The 16035-nt window shown below is 41.4% G+C and overlaps 3 protein-coding genes across 12 annotated transcripts in view; 1 reads left to right on the plus strand and 2 right to left on the minus strand.

Moving 5' to 3' along the window:
• Positions 1-9710, minus strand: part of mtrr (5-methyltetrahydrofolate-homocysteine methyltransferase reductase) — a 25608-nt gene extending 15898 nt beyond the window's left edge. For 2 of the 6 annotated variants that reach the window (XR_011238989.1, XM_020087564.2), the window contains exons 1-9: positions 9577-9703; positions 8053-8197; positions 7715-7868; positions 7486-7603; positions 6882-7347; positions 6686-6799; positions 6423-6579; positions 6164-6252; positions 3837-4017 (exon numbers count right to left, since the gene is read on the minus strand). Coding sequence is in view for 4 of the 6 variants with exons in the window: in XM_020087564.2 (XP_019943123.2) it covers positions 3837-4017; positions 6164-6252; positions 6423-6579; positions 6686-6799; positions 6882-7347; positions 7486-7603; positions 7715-7868; positions 8053-8196 (1423 nt within the window). In the remaining 2 variants the exon portion in view is untranslated. Of the gene's footprint in view, positions 1-3836; positions 4018-6163; positions 6253-6422; positions 6580-6685; positions 6800-6881; positions 7348-7485; positions 7604-7714; positions 7869-8052; positions 8205-9174; positions 9366-9576 lie in introns of those variants that run through there. The other 4 variants (XR_011238988.1, XM_069512817.1, XM_020087563.2 and 1 more) reach the window with 4 other exon arrangements.
• Positions 9682-13851, plus strand: cct5 (chaperonin containing TCP1, subunit 5 (epsilon)). Its single transcript, XM_020087565.2, has 11 exons — positions 9682-10093; positions 10521-10581; positions 10717-10881; positions 11283-11481; positions 11676-11868; positions 12197-12346; positions 12445-12564; positions 12686-12871; positions 12967-13104; positions 13222-13402; positions 13531-13851. The coding sequence occupies exons 1-11, from the start codon at positions 9989-9991 to the stop codon at positions 13656-13658; spliced, it is 1626 nt and encodes a 541-aa protein (XP_019943124.1). The 5' UTR covers positions 9682-9988; the 3' UTR covers positions 13659-13851.
• Positions 13852-13865: 14 nt separating this feature from the next.
• cmbl (carboxymethylenebutenolidase homolog (Pseudomonas)) lies at positions 13866-16034 on the minus strand. Of its 5 annotated transcripts, none has more exons than XM_020087567.2 (6): positions 15904-16034; positions 15479-15693; positions 15248-15355; positions 15008-15150; positions 14828-14919; positions 13866-14348 (listed from the first exon to the last, which is right to left on the minus strand). In XM_020087567.2, exons 2-6 carry the CDS (start codon positions 15691-15693, stop codon positions 14169-14171), a joined length of 738 nt encoding a protein of 245 aa, XP_019943126.2. In that variant the 5' UTR covers positions 15904-16034; the 3' UTR covers positions 13866-14168. The 5 variants fall into 5 exon arrangements, with proteins under 5 accessions (XP_019943126.2, XP_019943128.2, XP_069368922.1 ...); XM_020087569.2 differs by having other exon boundaries at positions 15913-16022; XM_069512821.1 differs by having other exon boundaries at positions 15479-15724; positions 15904-16022.
• Position 16035: the final 1 nt, after the last annotated feature.

Below are 16035 nucleotides of genomic sequence, written 5' to 3' on the forward strand. Positions count from 1 at the left end.
TATGCAGACCTTATTTCAATGCCAGCCATGAAGGTGCCCTCTTTTGGGCAATATGTAGTGTGCATTACATCTGGGAGGTGATGTCAGAAAAATCTGGCAAATTAGCATGAGTCAGAGACAACTTCTGATGCTGCAACAACAGGATAAGCCATTTGTGAATCTGCGACTCCACAGAGAATGATTGAGAGTTGTGTGATGTGCTTGCTATGCACTCCCTTACATTCTATTTGTATTTCAGTGACAGATGAACCTGGGAAAGTAACGGTGCACCATATGTACCAGCTGAGGCCCCACAATAACACATTTTTCTGCCAAAGTGCTTGGGAAGACGAGCAGCTGGACGAAGTCTGCTCTCTCCTCCATTCCTGGATGTCTCTGACATCTTAACAGCTCAGAATGTTAGTGAGGCAGCTCCACACTTTGACGTCCATTTAATCTCTTTGAGCTGGGGGGGGGTGTTTAAAAAATGTTGAAGTGTGAAACACTTAAAAGAAATTCTGGAAGAAAGCTTTTAGACAAAAACATAAACTCTGCACAAACAGTCACTTTTCCATTGACTTAACTGATCCAGATTCCTTCTATTCCTTCATATTTTTAAGATGAATAAACAGTGATCTAATGACAGATTAGCTAAATATATGAACATACTGCATACAAAACATCTAATTTTGCCAATTACTTGGAGAAAATCTTATCAAGATAAACATCAGGCTTGAAGCACTTATTTAGTTTCTTCTGCTATTTGCTGTACGACTTGTTTGAAGCTTCGCAAATAAACATATGGTATCCCGAGGGAAAACAGAAGTATATATATATAGATATAGATAGTGTGTTTATCATTTGGTTTGTATATGTACTACGAGATTTCCCTTCTTGTTGATATTTTTGATTAAGGCTGTGATGGATAAAAAATCCGCTGGAGGAAGTTCCAGGGAGACCAAGACGTCTTAGCATAAGAGAGATGAGCAGGACGAGTTCACGCTGTGTAATTCCACAGTTCTTCAGGCTGTTCTTTGCAGGATGTATCTAAACCAAAATGTTCTTACACGACACAAACTTATGTTGTAAATCCTCATCACCTCTGCCCCACTGAGAAAGACAAACTTAAAAAGATGTTAGACTGCATGGACAGGCAACTTTTCCTCAGAGAGCTAAGATTACAGGCTGGCCTTGCTTTGATATAATCAATATGCTTGTTCCGTGGATCCAGCCCACAGTGAGTCATTGGTAAATAAATCTTCATAAATAAACATCACTAAGCTGCAGCAGATTGGATAAAAAAAAATACTTCATGTTTTCAAAGTTTCTAAAAAAGGGGCAGAAAATAAGTTTCTGGACAATCATCACATATTCTGCAATCCTTCAGTGAGACCACTTCAACGAATGCATGTATCATGCACGTTAACACGATCTTCTGCCGCCGCACAGCGCTCGAGTTCTTTCACAGAGAGACAGTACATGTCTCTAACAGAGAACGATCAATCCATCATCTCACATCCCTGCACCATCATCATACTGCTGCTGGATACAAAGAATAGATCACTGTTAAACTGTGTCTTTGTCGCAGTAAGTGGCTTGAGGATACATCTGAAAACATGTATTTCAAAAAGGAAAAAAAGAAGTTCCAAAAAATACAGTCCCAGGGTTCCAGCGATGTTTTCCAGAGATGATCATTTTCAGGCGGTATCATCGATCATACTGCACAGTGTTATAATCTATTCCATTCCAAAAGTCTCTGTGTCGGAATTTATAAGCAGAGGCAACATTTTAGTGGGGGGGGAAATGAGATAGCAGTGTGGTTGAGCATAGAAGTTATACATCTTAAGATGTATGGATAGTTTCTTTGGCTGCAGATGAAATTAAGGAAGTTGTTAGCATTAAAGCGTGAGGATGAATTCTCTGTGGGAAGGTTTGGTTCTTTTTTTACACTGCTCTCAAATGCTAATATCAAGTTCTGAGAAAAGAGGCTGCTAGCCCATGGTTTTCCCAAAACCATTTAAAATGTTTTCCCAGGTATTTTATTATATACTTTTTTTTAATTAAAAAGGATATATATATATATATATGTGATATGCGGTACATTCTCTGTGACCAGGAAACTTCATTTTAAATTTCATATTTCTCCGAAGAGAGAAAGAGCTCCTGCCTCTTGAGATACAGACATATTCTCTTTACTTTACTTCAGTTAAGTTTACTTTCTTCCACAGGTCACAAAGAAAAAAAAAAAAAGAAAGAATAAACCTGCACCCTGGTACAATTTTATTTGAGCCCTGCAGCAAAGTAAATTGAAAAAGATGCTCATGGACAGCATTCAGTTCCCAGAGGCTATGACCCCAAACTTTTTTTTATCTGACACACTATATGAAACAATGGAGCATATAACAGGAGAGCTGACAGTGAGAGGCAGGTACCCTTCTCGGTTCATACCCAGCATTTACTTTTAGACCCCGTCTGCACTCAGCCAGAGACATCTGGACCTCCACATATCTCTCCTCATTATTTACCGTCAGTGTATTACATCATGAACTCTGATCAGCAAACACCTTTCCCTCGGTCGGGCTAATGAACCAAGAACTGTACAAAAAAATGCAGCAGTATACTTATACTGACACAATGAGTCAGAGTTGACCATTAACCTACAACCCAGGCCGAATGCGCGCTTGTGTCCTTGCTCAGCTCAGCGTCTCACCAGTAAACGGCCCCATGTCCACTAAAGTAACAGCTGTTGCCCTGAAGGTCCTGGAAATGCATATTTTTCACGAGGGCACCATTGGCCCGATTTGCCTTCTGCATCGGCTCACCACCGGAAAAGGTGCTGTGGTTGGCAAGTAAAAGTCAAAAATATGTGACATTGGGGTGGGGCCGAGAGCTGTGACACAGCTGCTTTTAGAGGACGATTCAAGTTGTATGTGAGGCTGTAGCCAACTCATTTCACTGTCTGGTAAGTTTCAGTCAAATCTTATTAGATCTATAGTGAAGGAGCGGCCAACTGTCCTAATGAGCTGAGAGAAAATGTTAGTTTTACACCAACAGCTGGCTCAAAGGGTCAAAGACGGGGTGGTGTAGATTGCACACAGCAGCAAAATAAACGATCTGTATTATTGGCAGGGAAGTAGATCATAATAAAAACTGAGAGAGTGGCTCTTTACTTGTAGCTGCAATAATACAATCATAACCACAGCAAAAATATACTGGACAACGATATTATCCTTCGGGGAGCCCACCGATGGACAGTGTCTGACTATTCAGTGCAATTAAATGCTCTCACAAAGTCTACCTGTCACCAGTGCACACAAACCTCTGTTTACTGGGGCTACAGTGACCCCTACTGGTCTACAATTAACCAAACAGACAAACCCACCTGACTACAGATGGTGAGAACTAGACATAACCTGAGGTCTCATTAAAAGTGAAATGACTCGTTCTGAAGTGAAATATTCCAGTGATGATTTGGACAGGGAGCAGCCAAAATCACACTCACATGTCAATCACTGTAATTTCCCTTTCCCTTAAAGCAACATGAAAGCTGGCTTTTAATTCAATGTGACTCTATTATAATCAAATTAAAAATGAAACAAAAAACATCCTAAAAACATGTCGGGATATTCTTATTTCTCATTAGCTACTGGATTTGTCTTGTGACTTGAAGTAATAATGAAAAATAAATAAATGTGATTTCTGATCTGACTTTACACTTGTTTGCCTGTGAAGTGATGAATCCCGCAAATCCCGACAGTTTTTACTCAATACCACTGATAAATATAGACACACAATACTTTTGGACCTTATAACTGAATGACTGATCGACTGTGTAAGATAACAGCAGGGATTCTGACCTATGAGGAGGCTGAGGGGAGGCGAGCAGGACGGAAAGGCTGCGAGCAGCTCCGAAACGCTGATGCTCGCGTCTCTCATGTACAGGTTGTAATCTGCGGCGCCTTGTTTGCTGCAGAGCTCCTGCAGTCTCCTCCTCTGCACGCCGTCTGCCGTGTGCTCCACCAGCGTTCGTAGAAACGCCTGACAAGAGAGAGAAATTGCACGTGAAGTCGCTTACTCAGGCGCCTGCTCACCGCTGTAAAAAGAGCAGCCAGTAAATACATTTTGTGCAGGAAAAACATCAGTGCCACTCTGTGCACAGGCCGCATAAAATGTAAATCTTTGCACCTTTACTGCGTAAAATAAGAGGTAGACCAGCCTGACACTAACTCAGTTATGGAATACAGACAATTTAATATGCACAATGCACTTTCTGCCCCATAAAACTGTCATTTAGGTTTTAAATGCTTTTCAAGCCATGGAGAATTAATAGAGGCAAATTAATCAATATCAATTCATATGTTAAATCTGCGGAAGACAAGCTGCAGCTTAAGAGAAATGTCATCGATAATTGTTTATTATTCTTTCTGTAGGCAGTTATTTAAATTGCAAGATTAAAAAGGGTTCATAGAGAAAAATTTAAATGCAACAGCTGCTAAACAATTAGAATTATTCTACTTTATTCTGCAGCAACTAATCAATCTGATACAGCAACAGAAAACTCTAAATATTTGTTGTGCCAAGTCCTCTGGAGATTTTCAGTGATTCATTTAAGTTTACGAGTGCACATATGCAGAAATCACTAGCACATTCTTGCTGCTGGCTGCTTGAATTATTATCCTCATCTTCCAATCCATTCAATAGACCCAGCACTTCACCAGTATTCGACTCGTGTCAAGCGATGTTGACTGTAAATGTCAGAGCCTCTGAAGGGAATGAGTGATATACTCTCACATTTGTCTCAGTAGAAATGGTGAGACAAGAAGTAAACCTACCTGTATATGACGCTATTACACATATTATTGGGAATTGTACTCACTATAAGATGCTGCTGGGGTTATTATATTTCACTATCCTAAAAATCGTGGCTTTTAAAAAATTATAGGTGCTGTAAATGCTTTTGTAAAACAGATAAACTGCTTGGACTACATAGGCAGGCGTTGTAAAATAAAATCCTTACTGCCTTGTAAGTCTGTAGACAACACTCTGACCTGCAGCAATCAATTTCTGTGCAGGCGTTTAATAACAGGGGAGAGAAGGAGTGTGCACAAGTAAGCAGCAGGGAAGTCGATGGATAGAAGCTGTTCCAATTCAGACTGAGGCTGAAAAGTTGAAAAACATCAGACATTTGGACTATTAGTGTCCCCTCAATCTTATCGCATAACATTTTATTTTTATGTTAAGTGTGTGCTGCAAACTGCACAATATATTAAATTATGTTTTCTTGAGGAGCAACTGGATTGCTGCCATATTTTGACATTTAAACAAATTGTCTTCATTTTGTCATTTGCTGTGACTGTTTACAAAAGCCAAGGAATTACTGATGCAGCTCAAGCCAGAGGGAAATTAATAGTTTTCAATTTCATTAGAATATGGAGGTTTTTTTTATTGAATAATAAATTGAACTTGCATAATCAAGATGAGGACACAATGTTGAGCAAAGATACATTCCAGGATGGAAATTAGAAACAGGATAAAGAGTGGAGGAAGTGTCAGCCACTGTGAGCAAAGCCCCTTTCCCACTGATAAAAAAACCCACTAACGTGGCTTTTGTCTGCAAAGGAGATGGATACAATCAGCATTCACTCCCACGTCAAATGACTCCAAACTTGACACTGTTCCTGCTCCGATAGGCACTGATGGAAACATGAGACCCAGGTGAACTCGCCAAATGTCAAATTGCATGTGGCATGTTCATTAAATATGTTAATTTCCATTGCCCAAATAGAACACAGGAAAGTCGAATCATTATTTCAGCCTTGAGCATTACAAAGTAAATCTAGTCCTGTCTGAGCTCATTAAAACAAACTATGGACCCCTGCAAACATTTTGGGTCATAACAGATTGTTTCAGTACCAATAGGTTTGCTCAGTAAAGACACAAGTGCTGAAGGAAACAGTCAAAGTGTAATTGCACTTCTGCCTGAGGAGTAATACACTGCTCCCCAAGCTTTTGACAATACAAATAAAAGCAGTGTGCTCTGGCTGGAGAAAACATGACACTTAAATAAAAAAGAAATCACCCTCTTATTATGCTGACACACTAAAAGAACAGGTTGGCTGGCTCGGTTGATGCAATTTACAAAGTCAGTCGCTGCAGAGCAATGTTTGGAGACACTGTACTCTACCTTCTTAGGGACGCTTCGGATCTCCAGACACCATGTGAGCAAGTACAGCAAAGAAATGTTCTGGGGGATGTAGGGTGGCACCTGGGCACCTTCAGCCAGGGAGCAGAGAGCATCAGAAATAGATCATGATAAAATAATAACCTTTTGAAAAATTAAAATAAAAACATTTATATGAAATGTGCATAGGGGATGTTGTGCTGTCAGAGCTGTGTAATGTTGTGTAAATAAACATGATAGAATGTGACAAATGCAACCTCACCTTTTTTCTTATGATCCTTTTTTAGGGAAACATGGACATGACAGTTTCTCTGGTCATGAAGGCCCAATCTGTGGAGCATCTCCTCCACCTCTGTGGCTCTGTTTGGGCAGAACACATCAAACGAATCCCCCGGCTCATAGGCTATCGTCGGGTAAGCCTGAGAATAAAGAAGAGGCATCTAAAGTTTAAGCTGCCTACTAAATCTGTCTGGCTCCACACTGCAGGTTTAGAAAAGGCCACCGACATTATTCTGTCAAACTTACAGAGATGTCCAACTCTAAGAGAAGGGCTGTCTTGACTGAATCTCCTCTGGTCAGGTGCACTGTCCTGTTTATGGGAACCTCATGAAGACTTTCTTTGTTGGGCTGTCCAACAATCTGAATAAAAACAAAGAATAATAAGACGAAGAGTAAACTAAGGCACAAATACAGTTTTTTTATTAGCAGCATTATTCCTCACCTGTCCCAGTGTGCCCACATCCTGGAGAGATACATCCAAGTATGGTGGAGGCAGAGCAGGAACATTAAGAGCAGACTGTGACAGCGGGGGCAGGGAGCATGTCAGAGAGGCTGCCAGTGCAACATGGGGAACTCCAGCATCCCCAGGCTGTGTCTGCAGTGCTGGTATAGAAACACTGTCAGTGCCACGAGACCCAGGAGAAGTAGCCCTGAGATTTGAATCAGCAGTGCGTGCAGCAGAGGAAGAAGATGAAGCTACAGGTGCATATTTGGAGTCTGGGTCTACAGATGCTGTGAGTGACTTGCAATTCTGTCCATCATTAAGGCTTAGGAGGTTAAGTTTAATGTCTGGTATGTGTGAGTCAGGGGTTTCCTCTGGTAAATCCCTGTTAGAAGCCATTTTTGATAATGCTCCTTTAATTGCTTTCCAGAGTCCTTCAAGCCAGGGGTCCACAACCAATTCCAGTCTGGGGAGAGCAAAGTTTAGAAGATGATAAATGACAGCGGAGTAGTCAAAAGAAGAGACAGATAAGATGATAAGACATATGTGGGTAAGTTAAAGGAGAAAACTGGAGGTCCAGACTTTAGTTCTCTGCAAAACGTACCCTACACCATCATCTGCATATCCTGTAGCATAGAATTGTGTGGCTCCAAGTTCCTGTAGACGACGCTCAACTGTCTTCCCGCAGTTGCAGAAATTTGCATAGTTTGTGTCTCCTAAAGCTGGAGCAGACAGAGTGAAACAGATGATGTATTGACACATATTGACCCATTTTGACACACGAGCTGCAAAGAGAGCTGTTGCAGACCCTCATACTACATGATAGAATTTACCTAAAAGTGCATAGCAAAGGTGTTTATAGTGGTCAGTGGAGAGAGTCTTCTTCTTGATGCGCTTTACAAATTGGAGGGCATTGTCTGGCGGCTCCCCGTCTCCAGTAGTAGACACAATAAAGACCACGGGGGCATTCTCCTTCTCCAAATTGTACTGGAACCATATGATTAATCAGTGACTGGTGTTTCCAAAGTCCATATGAAAACATATCAGATTAATATCCCAACAAATCATCAGGCAATATCACTTTTTGGAGATGTTACTGATGTGTTACTGTGCATCTTTAGCCATGCAGTGAAAGAGGGGCTTAACAAGCTCTGCTTCAAGGAAAAGTTACCTTCTCATTCTGACTCAAGCAGCTGAGTTCAGCTACAAGTCCATGGTCCTGGGCCTCCTCCGCTATCCCCTCTGCTAATGACTGAGCTTGACCCTTCTGAGACCCGTACAGAACCAGGAACCGAGGCTGCGCTTCACACGGCATGCTGGAGCCTTCCAGACAAACAATGACATTTTAGATTTCTTAATTGACACTATTCATCAAAACAGACATCTTGACTTGTCATAGTGAGCAACAGAGACTGCACCGAACTTTACAGCTTCAAAATATTTCTGAAAATCCACCTTTTCAGAACTGCTTTTAATACGTAATTAATGGCGTGTATTTTTTTATTTTATTTCTATTTTAACCTATGTGAAGTGTTTTTGAGCATTGTTAATAGTAACATAGAAATACAATGCATTATTATTGTGGGTATTATTATTGTTATGCTGGTTACTGCCTTTATATCCCATTTCAGAATATCTCTGGGTGAATTTTAATTTGTTTTATTTTGCGTTTTCATTTTATTGTTGTTTTATCATCTTGTGAAGCACTTCATAACTTTGTTAAGAAAAGTGCTATATAAAATATTATTATTATTATCGTTATCAAGCCAGATTACTATAGCTCATAGATAGATGGATGGATAATTTATAAATCCTAAAAGACATTTGGGTATCTAGTAGCACACAAAACAGTCAAAAACAAGAATAAGTACAGAAACATAGGTACACTTAATCTGCAGTGAGATGAAAGTCTAGCCACCAGAACTACTAAAAAGCTGTGTGCTGATGGGGATATTGGAAATACAGATATAAGATGATTGAAAATCAGAACTAGAGAAGAAGTAGAGACAGGGAAGTGGGATATTTAATCTGGTCCTACACAGTAACTACTTTATTATTATCACACTAATGTGCATCAGTGAAAATGCACAAGCAGCGAAGTTTGTAATCGATCTAAAGTCTTAACTACAACTCATAAGACCTAAAAAAAAAAATTCCTATAAATTGATATTAAAAAGACAAAGACAGCATGTAAATAATACAGAGATGGAGAGAATGAACGTGGCTGCAGCACAGCTGACAGACACTAAAAATCTAATGACACGAGCTGTGTTTAGACTTGATCTCCTCTTACCTACACACGTGAGGATTTGACAGGTGACACACAGACTGCCACAGAACAACCTTCCCTGCACACTGAAGCACAGCGGACCTCAACGCCACCATGGAGAACCCGGAAGTTGCGTCACTTTTTGACGATGACAGCATTCATGCAAATGCACGTGGATTCGAGCATTTAACATTTTCTATCCGAATTAAAAACAGCTCCATAATAATGAGGACGATAGCGGAGATATGTTGGTTAGCTAGCAGTGACTGACAACCTCACAAACAGGAGTGATCCTGGTTTGAAAAAGAGCTAAATAGCGGTGACTTTAAAAACCAAAAGTCCAAGAGGGGTCCAGAGAAGACATTAAAACACGATATAACACATTTATAAATAAGCTGTGGTATTTGTAATAAGCTATATGTTTACCTTTAGCTGTATCTTTACAGTCCACTCCACTCTGCCCTGGTGAATTATAGCAACACTTGATTTCACGCGAGATTACAGCGGACTGTGATTGAACGGGATCGGAAGAAACCACTTTACAGAAGACATTTACACGTTCTTACTTTAAAATATAATTCATTAAATACTCGAAACGATTATTAAGTATCATGTATTTTTTTTAATTAGCCCCGTGTCGTCATAAAACCCGAATGGGAGTGGATTAGTGAAACTCACTTCACACTACTTGGTTCCGCCCTCCCCGCCCGTGGAGTCTTCCAGAAGTCGCCGGCAGACCCGTGCGGCTCTTAGCTTAGCCACACTCCGGATCTCCACCATTAAACCTCATCGTTTCACCGGTTAAACTCTTGTTAAGTGTCCGGATCCCACAGTCAACATGTCCAGTATGGGGACATTAGCGTTCGATGAGTATGGGAGGCCTTTCATCATCATTAAAGACCAGGACAAGAAGACACGGCTAACGGGCATTGACGCACTAAAGGTACAATGGGCTAGCTTACTGCGGCATGATGGTTAGCAAGTTGCTAATTTGCTATTAGTCGCATGGCGTTTAGCACCTAACATGTAAACCGACGTGATATATGCTGCCATGTTTGATTGCTCTTAAATATACATCTTAATGACAAGTTGAGATGCTGGGGAAATTCAGCAGCAGTGGATAACGGATTAGCAAATCATGCTAACATGCGGCCCATGTGCTTTCTGGAAGGGGCTCAGTCAGGGGTGTTGCTATGTAGCATTGGGCTGTGCCCCGAATGGTTGTTATTGCTGCGCATCGTTTCCAGTGTGCCCCGCTGGAACACCAGCTCAGTCTGCATCGTGCGTCGGTTTTCGATGTAAATAGCGATAATGAGATCTGATGTAAATGTGAGCTGAATGTAATATCTGTGTCACTGTGTGTTTTGCAGTCTCACATTATGGCAGCCAAGGCGGTTGCGTCAACTCTTAAAACATCCCTGGGTCCTAATGGTGAGTATAACCCCCATCTGCCCCTCCCTCTGATCAGATTTTCAGGAATGGATGCTGAGCGTCTGTGTCGTGAAAATAATGTTTTTGTCTCAAGCTTCATACGTACCTGAACTACTTTTCCCTGTTTGCATCCAGGCCTTGACAAGATGATGGTTGACAGGGATGGAGAAGTGACCGTCACAAACGATGGAGCCACTATTCTCAGCATGATGGATGTGGACCACCAGATTGCCAAGTTGATGGTAGAGCTCTCCAAGTCCCAGGATGATGAGATTGGTGATGGAACCACTGGAGTTGTTGGTACGAGAAGGGAAGAGGGACTAGACTGATTAGTTTTTTACATTTATATATTTTTATTTGGCTTTATTCGTCTGTGGTGAGGTGTTCTTGGGGTCTCATTGCTGATGCCTCCAGCGTGCAACTGGTTTTATAGACCTGCCAATGAATTAACCCATTTATCATCATAATGTTATGCAACAGTAGATGAAAATAACAGTGATTTGATGTTATCAAACATGTTAACATCTCAAGAACCACTGGAATATTGCACCTTACAGTCGTGACATAATAATGTGCATCAGACATATGCCAAATAAAATTAACACAGAGTACTTGATGCAAAACCAAATTGTATTTCTCATAATGTCGATCTTGTTTTCATATTACGCTTATAATTGATCATTGTCTTGTTCCCTCTTCAGTGCTGGCTGGGGCTCTCCTTGAACAGGCTGAGCAGCTGCTGGACCGTGGCATCCACCCCATCAGGATCTCTGACGGTTACGACCAGGCTGCAAGCATTGCCATCGAGCAGCTCGACAAAATTGGAGAAACCTTCCCCTTTGATCCCAACAACAGAGAACCACTCATTCAGACTGCCATGACAACACTGGGGTCCAAAATGTGAGTCTTGTAGTCACTTCAGTTTTTATGAAGCTACTACAAATTTAACATGAACCGTTAATTTTTTTTATACTTGGCTGCTACTTTTCAATGTGGAAATTAAAAGGGACTGTTTCATAAGGTATATTTTAATTATAAGGCAACGGGTAAGATCTGCTCAGATACCTAATTTTATAGTTTTTCTTTTCTTTCAGTATCAACCGGTGCCACAGACAGATGGCAGAGATTGCAGTGAATGCCATCCTTGCTGTGGCCGACATGGATAGGAAGGATGTTGACTTTGAGCTGATCAAGATGGAGGGCAAAGTGGGAGGCAAGCTGGAGGACACACAGCTCATCAAGGGAGTCGTAGTGGACAAGGAGTTCAGCCACCCTCAGATGCCCAAGGTATGACCAAAAGGAAACCTCGTGCTCCAGAGGGTTTCATTGGCATAGGAATCAAAAAGTTTGCCGTACACAAGGACAAATTTAAAATTGAAGTGCATATGGTTGACAATTATGTATAATGTGATTTAAAATACTAGGCATGTATTTCAAAACGTTTGAGGGAAAATAAAACTCCACATCAATTACAGTATATGAGCTACAACTCCCAAGGGAACAATTACTTGATTTTTTACACTTAAGCTAAATACTGAAAGTTAAATTGCATTTTCCTCTTGCAGCACTGTAACTTATGAATGCTTACACCAGTTGTTTTTTTGTCACCACTCAGGTTCTGAAAGATGTTAAGATCGCTATCCTGACCTGCCCATTTGAGCCCCCAAAGCCCAAGACCAAACATAAGTTGGATGTGACCTCCGTGGAAGACTACAAAGCACTCCAGAAATATGAAAAGGAGAAGTTTGAGGAGATGATCCAACAGGTTAGTACTGCAGCATCTAAGCTACTTTATAAGGAAGTCTTAACATCTGCACTGACACGTGGTTAATCTTAACATTTACTCTTGTATTTATCTTTTAGGTCAAAAGTAACGGGGCTACCCTGGCCATCTGTCAGTGGGGCTTTGATGATGAAGCCAACCACCTTCTGCTGCAGAACCAGCTGCCGGCCGTGCGCTGGGTCGGAGGGCCCGAGATCGAGGTGAGACATTCGTCACTTGACAGAAGTCATAATTCTAAAAAATATTTTCTTTTGCAGCACAGTACAGGTTTGCCTGATTGTTAGCATTTAAATTTACACCATCTGTCGTGTTCCTCCATAGTTGATCGCCATTGCCACAGGAGGCCGCATCGTGCCAAGGTTCTGTGAACTGACACCAGAGAAACTTGGCACAGCTGGTGTGGTGAAGGAGATCTCCTTCGGTACTACAAAGGACCACATGCTGGTTATCCAGGAGTGCAAAAACACCAGGGCAGTGACCATTTTCATTCGTGGAGGCAACAAAATGGTATGCACAGTGAATTATTACCTTTATGCAAAATATCTATATATGTTGTTGCGTCCCTCCTGGTTTACTTTTATTTATTTTTTTCCCGCTAACAGATCATTGAAGAGGCCAAGCGTGCGCTCCACGATGCTCTGTGTGTAATTCGCAACTTGGTCAGAGATAACCGCGTTGTGTACGGAGGAGGAGCTTCTGAGATTGCATGTGCACTGGCTGTCAACCAGGCTGCAGATAGAGTAAGAAGCACAAATGTGACAGAACAAAGAAATCATATGACTTTAAGATTGACTATTGAAATAAATATGATGATTCTCATGTTGATGATAAAATCTTTTAACCTCTGCTCCTTTTAGTGTCCATCTTTGGAACAGTACGCCATGAGGGCATTTGCTGATGCTCTAGAGGTCATCCCGATGGCGTTGGCAGAGAACAGTGGGCTGAACCCTATCCAGAACATGACAGAGGTCAGAGCCAAACAGGTCAAAGAGAACAACCCATTCCTCGGCATCGATTGTCTGAACAAAAACACCAATGGTAAGAAATACAAGTATCTTAGATGATTTACCTTTTTATTCCAACCTGATGGATTAGCACAATGGCGACACTGCATTTTAGTATCAAAGCAGAGTGACACTGAATCACTTTTTTTTTTTCCCCTACAGACATGAAGCACCAACATGTAATCGAGACACTGATCGGCAAGAAGCAGCAGATCCTGCTGGCTACTCAGGTGGTAAAGATGATCCTCAAGATCGACGACATCCGAAGCCAGGGAGAGAGCGAGGATTAGAGTCCCCCCGAACATCTGAAGGCTCGGCTGTGCCCTGTAACGCTTATTGATGCGTGTGCTGTTCTAGAGGTTTTAGGCACTTCCCCAGAGCACCATGTCCAAACCGCTCTGCGTACTGCTATTTATCATTTGATACAAAATGTTCAAGCTGTAATCGTATCAAAGTCACCATTAAAATGTTGGTCCATTGAAATGAAGACTCCACTGTTCTGATTTCAAGCCCCTCAAGGTAAAACTTTAATCATAGTTCTTAGGAACTAAAGATCCAGACCTCACCTGGATTAGAAAACATTTGGAAAATATCTGGAATGTCAAGACCCAAACAAATTACATTAACAATCAGCAGCTCACTCAAAATGGCACCTCCACGTTTTACATATCTACTTTTCAGTTTTTAATCCCATGAAAGCTGGTTAACAATGAGTAGAAATAGAATTCAAGGCACAAGTTGCTTCAGCGCCTCTGTTGCTCGAGTTCACTCAGTCCAATGTGAAGGTCCCCACCTTTCATCTACATGTACTTGTTGAGCCACTTGAGCATGTCTGATCTGGCCTCCTGGATGCTGGGTTTGTCTGAGGGGTTGATGTCCTCTCTCTTGCGGTGAACAAACCCATGAGTCTGACCAGGAAAGATCTTCACTCGATGATCCACTGTGCATTTCTCCTTCAGCTTGGATTCAAGGAGCTCTACCTGAATAGCAAAAAAAAGATGTTGTTAATGGTCACACAAGTAGAAATTGTGGCCTTTTGAAGATAAGTCCAAATGTTTTACTAAATGTTATAGAGTCAGTCTGCTCTGGATGTTTTTGGGCCAATACCAATATTGGGGGGTAAAAAATTGCCAATGATACATAAGATGTTATCAAACACTTATGACAAAGAAATGTAATCAAGGCTTGATATTTTATTGTTTAACCACAAACGTTATAGTCAAAACAAAACACAACCAAATATGTAGAAATGGAATAATAAAGGAAAGTATTTTGGCAAACTTTGATGCCATAATGCATATGAAATCTCTTGCCATTGGGCTCGAGTATTTGAACATATTTAAATATTTTAACATATATGTCTGTTGCTGCTCTGATACAATTTGGTGCTGAAGTACCAGGACGAGACATTAGGCAGGTTAAAGTATAGAGTCTGTATAAAAGCTTAATGCGTACTCACCTGATCCAGTGGGATGACGATGTCTTTCTCTCCAAAAATGAACAGAGTGGGACACTTCAGCTCATATCTGTCCTCCCTCTCTCTGACGATCCCTGCACAGCATCACATAAGACCATCATAAAGCCACTCAACATGCTGCCTTCTCTTGTGTGAATTAGTCACCGTGTAGCAGTGACGCACCATAGACCGACACTCCAGCTCTGACCTCTGGGTACTGCAGGGCCAGGTAATGTGTGGCGATCCCTCCCCAGCAGAATCCCACCACTCCTATGTGTTTGGCCCCACACTGCTCCTTCAGGAACCTCAGCACCGCATCCACCTCTCTGGAAAGGACATATTATCACTCAGAAATCCTCATAGCACTGGACCATCAGATGTTTGATAAACTAAAACTAAGACAATGCATTAATGCTTAGTTACTTGTTTATGTTTGTTGGCTTCTTGTCTTCAAGCCACGCCTGAAATCCGGACCAGTCATGTGATGGATTCCACGGCTCCTTCCCAACAAAGAAGTCTGGACAAACAGCTCTGCCATGACAATAGAGGAGATCATATTTACAAAAGCTTAATAATGAACCTGCTCCTACAGTCTACATGTGACCTGAGCTTCTCTCACTGTGCAGCTTTTCTTTTACATGAACTTTTACATACATGTATCCATTGGCAGCCAGCATGTCAGCCATGTATCTGGTGTTAGGGAGCTGCCATCCAAAGATGTCCTGTATGACTATGACTGCCTTGTCAGACGCAGTGTCTGGTTTGACCACATACGCTTGAATGTGATCAATCTGGAGCTCCTGGCCCAGACCTCCATATTCAATCCGGTCTCCTAGTTCACAGGGGCAGGGCCTGGCTTCGTTTGCCATCTGCACACAGACACGAGGAAGAAACTTGGATCTGATCTGGAAACACACTCAGTCAAAAGATTCCTCTGTGCAAACGGGTCACGATTACAAATTGCGTAACACAATGACAAAGCACTCTGTGACATCTTCCAGCAGTTTTAGCTTCAGACGGAATTTTAACATTCAATTTGCATTTTAAAATCTAAATATAGATCAGAAAACCTGGCCTACCGTACTGACTGTTTTATACGATAACCTTCTGGTTTGGTAGAACTGGAAAAGCTGCAGCCTGACGCTGGACGTCGCTGTTTATAAAGCTCCTGTCAAGAAGTGAATGAAAATCCAGATGTGACTTTCAAAATA

Source organism: Paralichthys olivaceus, chromosome 17 (assembly GCF_024713975.1).
Source record: "Paralichthys olivaceus isolate ysfri-2021 chromosome 17, ASM2471397v2, whole genome shotgun sequence".
Taxonomy (NCBI): Eukaryota; Metazoa; Chordata; class Actinopteri; order Pleuronectiformes; family Paralichthyidae; genus Paralichthys; species Paralichthys olivaceus.